The following is a 6,379-nucleotide window of genomic DNA, read 5'->3' as shown; positions in this document are numbered from 1 at the left end:
AACACAAGTTGCTTTGTTCAATTTTTACGTGTATATATAGTTAACGTTTTCAAACTGTTGAACGCCATTGGCCTACAGTTCCCAGAATGCTCTGCAAGAGGCGCCAAAAGCAAGCTCACCTCATCGTTCATCCGGCTGGGTAAAACACCGCCAAATGAACCAGAGCAGCTGCATCATCATCATCATCATCATCGTCGTCCTAGTCGTCGTCATTCTCTTCACGGTGACCGCGCGGAGGGAGAGGAGCAAGCAAAGTTGACTCGAGGAGTTCCCCTGGATGGGCGAAGTTAAGTTTAAAACCGTCGTTTTGTCGTGTTCCGTTCTCGCTCCTGATCCATTATTCAAACCGGCGGCGCGTCGTGACTGCCTCTATATTTCTATATTTAAAGGATGATAAAAAAAAATATCGACCGCATTATTTTGACGTCGTCCCACGCCCGCTAAAAATCTTAAAGCCGATGGTCAGGACGTTTCTAAAGACACCTTGTCACCCTGTCCCGTGTTAAATTTAGCTGCCTGTTAACTTGCCGAGCCGAGGTTTGTCCAAAAATCTCCGCGGTTCCTCACGAGACTCAGACCGACCGAAGGTAGTCGCCTATCTCAAAAAGTGACTGACGTTGAGAAGTCTGACTTGGTTTTGAGAACGCCGGGCTCTGGTTCGAAGCAGATTCTACTTTTGCTCCCTTGAGAGATCCAAATTGGGTGATAACGAGAGTTTTTTACAGATCGGCGTCAACTACATTCTGATAGATGAACATTGTTCCAGGATTCTTTTAACTGGCCCGAAAGGTCTTCTGCCCACTTGCATGTTTAATGCCTTTTTGTGCAAAGTAGGACTTGAAACTGAGAAAATAATTTATGAATCTATATTTAAATTATCAAAGGAAATGCTGGAGGCCCTTAACTGGGGGGTGCACCGATTTCTGACGGGGCGATAGCACCCCCCTAGCCCTAGTGTTGCGCCATCTCTGTTGGTGATGATGTTGGAGGCGAAGTAGTGGGCTAGGTGCACCTCACATAGCCAGGATGAGCCAAGGCCCCAACCTGGTGCTGGAGTGGCTCTCCCGGCTCCACATGGGCCAGTACGTGGAGGCCTTCCTGGATAATGGCTATGATGACCTAGAGGTCTGCAAGCAGATTGGCGGACCAGACCTTGATGCCATTGGGGTCCGCTTGGAGTACCATCGCCACCGGCTCCTGGCTGCCGTCCGGCAGCTGAGGGACTCCGATGGCAGGAAAGCACCGGGGTACTACTTCACCCTGGAACCCCGCCAGGAGATGCAGAACCAGGAAAGGATCAAGAACTTGGGCGGGACAGAGAACCGGGTCGGAGGGACCCACCGCCCGTCCTGTCCCGGAAAGCACGACCCGAGATTGACGGATTGCAACGACTTTGTCACCTACCCCAAACTTAAACTCAAGGTCCTCATACGGGATAAACTGGCCAAAGATGGGATCGACCTCAGAGAAGCGCCGTACAGCTGTAAGGTAAGTGTCAAAATTTTGAAGAAAGTTTTTTTTTGTGATATTATCAAAATCCAATTTTTGAGATTTTTTTTTTTTGGAAAAACAAGAATCAAGTTGTAGTTTTTAAGAATCAAATTATATTGGTTGAAAATCAGGTCATATTGTTGCATCAAGAGTTGTTCAACCTCCACCTAAAAAGTCAAATTTTGGTGGAAAGTTGTAAAAAAAGAAAAAGTTACAGTCTTAAAACAATACTTTTTGTGTGAATAGTCAGGTTTATTTTAGGGATGGGCGAGTATCTGTTTCGGGCTGATAGCAGGTTTATTTTTAGGCATTGGGTTCGTGTGGAGGCTGTGGATACCGGCCACGATACTTAAGGCAAAGAAAGTGATTTATTCAATGGCATCATTGAATGAATCCTCCCCTTGGCACTAGTTGGTGCGACATTGTGGCAGCTTTATCAATAATACGTTTGTTAGCAGGCAAATGTACTTTACTTTAGAATTATGAATCTTTCTGTCTGGCTATCGAGCTATGTGAGGTGTTGCTGTCAGGGACAGTTCGAAAAAAAGCTATTGTTTCACATCGCCCTCAATAATCAAACGATCAATCAATCAATCAATAAATCCACTCATCTATCAATCCATCTATTATCTGTCCATCCAATTATCCATTAATCTTACGTTAAAGTTGTATTTTTGTTGGGAGTGGGGAAGGGGGGGGGGGGTGCCAAAAGCATCTGCAAACACTCCAGTCCTCCTTCATTTGATGTCACTTTCTACGATGTAATGGTCCCCAACGCTTTGGAGCAAAACACATCCATTGAGATGAGTTGAAACGCTACTCGGACAAAACAGACAAAAGCAGAGACAGCTGTCAGCTGCCTGGCAGGGCTTTCCTGTCGCCAGCGCTCCATTGAAACCGGTTGGCTGTGAGAGGAACCCTGCTGGCTCGGGCTTTGCAACACGAACATTCTCAACTTTTTTTTTTTTAATTTTATTTCTTCACCCTCACGCTTTTCATGAAGGCTGAGCAGGGAGGAAAGGAATTTGAAGAAGAGAAAGCCTTTGCTTCCGCATCACAATGAGGACCAATTGCTTTGATGCTGTCCTTCGTTAATGTGCTTAAAGGTGGCGTGCGTTATCATGCATTATTTTTTGCTCTTTAAAACGGTTCCCAAGTAGGATTGGACGACGTGGCCTAAAATTCACATCATGGGAAAAAAAAAATCAATCACTTCATGGTAATGGATGCTGTATATTGTCATGTAAATGTGGGTACAAAAAAATTCATCAAAGTATTTCTGAATGGTCCATATACATGAAGGCGCAACTGATTATATTAGTCGGCCAGAGTTTTGCCAACTAAACGCCGATCTAATATTTTCTCATGGAACAGCAAATGCCGTTCAGTCAGGCAAAGCAGTTATTTATATCGTTCAATTCACATCTTTGTTGTTATAATCAGTAACGGACAAAATGGAAGTTATTTTCTTCATTTGTTTTTCAATAATCGTCCGATGAATAGGTTGTCTGAATTTTTTTTTTTTCTGCCAAATATCAGAATCGCGGGCAGCCCGGTAGTCCAGTGGTTAGCACGTCGGCTTCACAGTGCAGAGGTACCGGGTTCGATTCCAGCTCCGGCCTCCCTGTGTGGAGTTTGCATGTTCTCCCCGGGCCTGCGTGGGTTTTCTCTGGGTGCTCCGGTTTCCTCCCACATTCCAAAAATATACATGGCAGGCTGATTGAACACTCTAAATTGTCCCTAGGTGTGAGTGTGAGTGCGGATGGTTGTTCGTCTCTGTGTGCCCTGCGATTGGCTGGCAACCGATTCAGGGTGTCCCCCGCCTACTGCCCGGAGAATGAATATCAGAATCGCCATCACCCTCAACAAAATCACCAGTAATAGGCCTCTAATAGACAGTATTTGCTTGTAATGGCACAAACAACAGCTGCTACCGAACGCATTACATACACAACGAATGTCGAATGTAAAGCCCAGCCCCGTAATCCCTGACCCATATTTGTCACTCTTCATATTGTCCCCTGTTAGCAGGCTGGATAACTTCTGCTTTTCATTTCAGATCTTCCTCTTTTAAGTATTTCATGATCTCAAATGCAAATAATTCAAGAGAACTTCTGGAGGAGCACTTTCCTCTCAGGGAAACACTGTATTTTGACCAGCCCTCGTTAAAAAAAAAGGCATAAAACGGGTTAAAGGTTCAATGTTACTTGTGTGTGTGTGTGTGTGTGTTTGTGTTTGTAGGCCTTTTTACTTGGTCCTCACTGTGCCGCAAGTGCAGGAATGTGTGTGTATGTGTGTCCGCTTTGGGAACCAAGAGGTCTGTTGGACTGGAGAGTGCGAGTGGTGGTATGCATGGTGAGCAAAGGACAAAGATATGGTCCGAATTGATAACTTTCCCACAGAGCAGTAACATGGAAAAAAAAATCCAGGAAAAAAAATTACTCTGACAGGTAGTGTGAAAGGGGTCAACAGCACGTTTTTGTTGCCACAAAAACTCCAATGTAAGGACATTCCAAGGTCTTTCCAAGAGCTAACATAATTGCACTATACATGTATTTGGGATGTATTATGTGGGACGAATAAAGGATATCTTATCTTATCTTATCTTATCTTATTTCACTCCGATTGATGAAAAGAGGCTAAAAGCTCTTGGGCATTAAACCGATGTCGCAAGTGAAAAAGTGGTCACCACATATGGGTACCTCTCCGACCGAATGGCCACAAGGGAACAATCAAATCGCAATGAGATTATTTTTCAAAATTGTTCAGCTCGAGTACTCGTGTGGATTTTTTTTGTTTTTTTCAGTGAGGAAGGGTTTTTCCGCCGCCTTCGGAAGTAAGACGATGCTAAAGTAGGTCGAAAGAAACGGTACTGTACACCAGCACATTGTTGGAGTATGATCCACGCCCCCTTTTCGTCGCCTCCCCTCCTCCCCCCCATAGGATCTCCAGGGCCCAACCCTGAAGGTCAGTTATCGTACTGGCTGCCAGAGCTCACTCGAATAGACACAAGTCATATCCGAGTCGAGGAAGACCGCACAGCCGGGGGTTGGGGCTGATAGCGTACCGTTTTTACAGTACCTGACGTCAGTGGGGGCATAAAAAGGTCAAGCGTGACTGGCGGGGGATCATGTCATGCCACATTTACGCGACAAAAATGGAAAAGTGGCTTTTGTGTAATCCTTTTGACCTTTCATTGACCCCCCCCCCAACTCAACTGCGGCTTCAACGAATGAGCTTTCGGGGTTCGTTTTAAATGTATTTATCTTGCTATTCACGTACATACGTAGGGTCAAAAAGTTGTTTGAGAATTGTAGTTGACTGTATTACACAATACTAAAATGATACAATAAAAAAACTGTAAAAACTAAAATGAAAACCTTACAAAGTTGCGCAAAAAAAACCCAAATTAAAACTAACTGTAAACTAAATTCAAAACGTAATAAAATGCGACTATAATGGTTAACCCCCAAACAATTACAACACCGTTAAACATCCCAATTTCTGGATTTTTCAACAACTGAAATACGTCGGTAAACAAAACGGTTGCTTTTGCTGCAGCTAAATATATCCCGAACTAACCCCTAGTCATGCTCGTTGTAAAATATTGAGCGTCGCAATGAAGGGAGCCGTTCAAGCAAAGATCTGCCTTTTTCCCTTCATTTAACAACATGCATCATTGAAATCAATTACGAGCTTAACGAAGGTTTCTCGATTTGTTAATCGTTCAGTGTGCTGTCATGACAATTTACAGCATTGATCCGTTTTGGTGCGGCTCATTAAATGAGGTAATGTTCCAATGTTCAACCATTTGTGTTTTCGGGATCACGAGGGGCTCGGCGTTTAGCATTAGCGGGCCACTGTTCTTTTCAAGACCTTGTTTACATCTTCCTAATGTTTGGTGTCTACAATTTCTCCTCTTTGTCAATGTAACGGCAACTCTTGGTGTCTTTGTTACAGTTTCATGGAAAATATAATTAATTAACTAACTAATTAATTAATTCACTGATTAATTATTTGGGGGGGGATATTTAAAATATGTCAATGTGACCCACTGGATGTTTAATCACAAACTAAATAACAGAAACACAAAGTGAACACATATAATTGGAGAAAAAAAACATGTAAGACAGTCATTTTGACTACATAATTTTTGGGATGGGTAGAATGGCGTAGCAAGTCCCCACACAGCAAAATTAGGGACAGGAAGTGTAACGTCTACAGTACAGCTCAGCTTCTGGTTACCAGTCTGTCATACGCTACATACAAATAATGTATGACACCAACGATCTACGACAGCTTTGCTTCCCTCTATTTTGCAGAGTCAGAAACAGGGTGTTAGACGTCTCTTTTTTTTCTTTTTTTTTTTTTTTTAATATCCACTCTAGTATCACATCAGCCAACTGAATATTTGCCATTTGCGTAGAGGTCTTTGTAATTAAAGGGATTTTTTTCTATGCTTGGTTTGAAATCTAGATATGTGTTCTTCTTAGTGCGATTTTCCACCGTTAATGCTACGATGAATATTAAAATGTGAAAAGGTCTCTAAAACACTGTACACAGGCATTGTCAAAGTGTGATACAGTCATCGCCGCAATCACAAAAGAGTTCCCCTCATCTCATCTCATCTTCCGAGCCGCTTGATCCTCACTAGGGTCGCGGGGGTGCTGGAGCCTATCCCAGCCGTCTCCGGGCAGTAGGCGGGGGACACCCTGAATCGGTCGCCAGCCAATCGCAGGGCACACAGTAACGAACAACCATCCACGCTCACACTCACACCTAGGGACAATTTAGAGTGTTCAATCAGCCTGCCACGCATGTTTTTGGAATGTGGGAGGAAACCGGAGCACCCGGAGAAAACCCACGCAGGCCCGGGGAGAACATGCAA

General features: G+C 43.8%; 2 protein-coding genes across 3 annotated transcripts in view; one reads left to right on the top strand and one right to left on the bottom strand.

The window, feature by feature from the left end:
* Window positions 1-6,379, bottom strand: part of srsf5a (serine and arginine rich splicing factor 5a) — a 97,712-nt gene that overhangs the window by 48,375 nt on the left and 42,958 nt on the right. The window lies entirely within an intron of this gene.
* The window catches only part of LOC127614944 (SAM and SH3 domain-containing protein 1-like), a 68,551-nt gene continuing 62,302 nt past the window's right edge, over window positions 131-6,379 (top strand). Inside the window, exon 1 of one of the 2 annotated variants that reach the window (XM_052086414.1) lies at window positions 131-1,488. In XM_052086414.1, coding sequence (XP_051942374.1) covers window positions 1,027-1,488 — 462 coding nt within the window. In that variant the 5' untranslated portion in view covers window positions 131-1,026. The remainder of the gene's footprint in view (window positions 1,489-6,379) is intronic. The other variant, XM_052086413.1, reaches the window with a different exon arrangement.

This window comes from Hippocampus zosterae, chromosome 14 (assembly GCF_025434085.1).
Source record: "Hippocampus zosterae strain Florida chromosome 14, ASM2543408v3, whole genome shotgun sequence".
NCBI lineage: Eukaryota > Metazoa > Chordata > Actinopteri > Syngnathiformes > Syngnathidae > Hippocampus > Hippocampus zosterae.
This window is presented reverse-complemented; position numbering and strand designations above follow the sequence as displayed.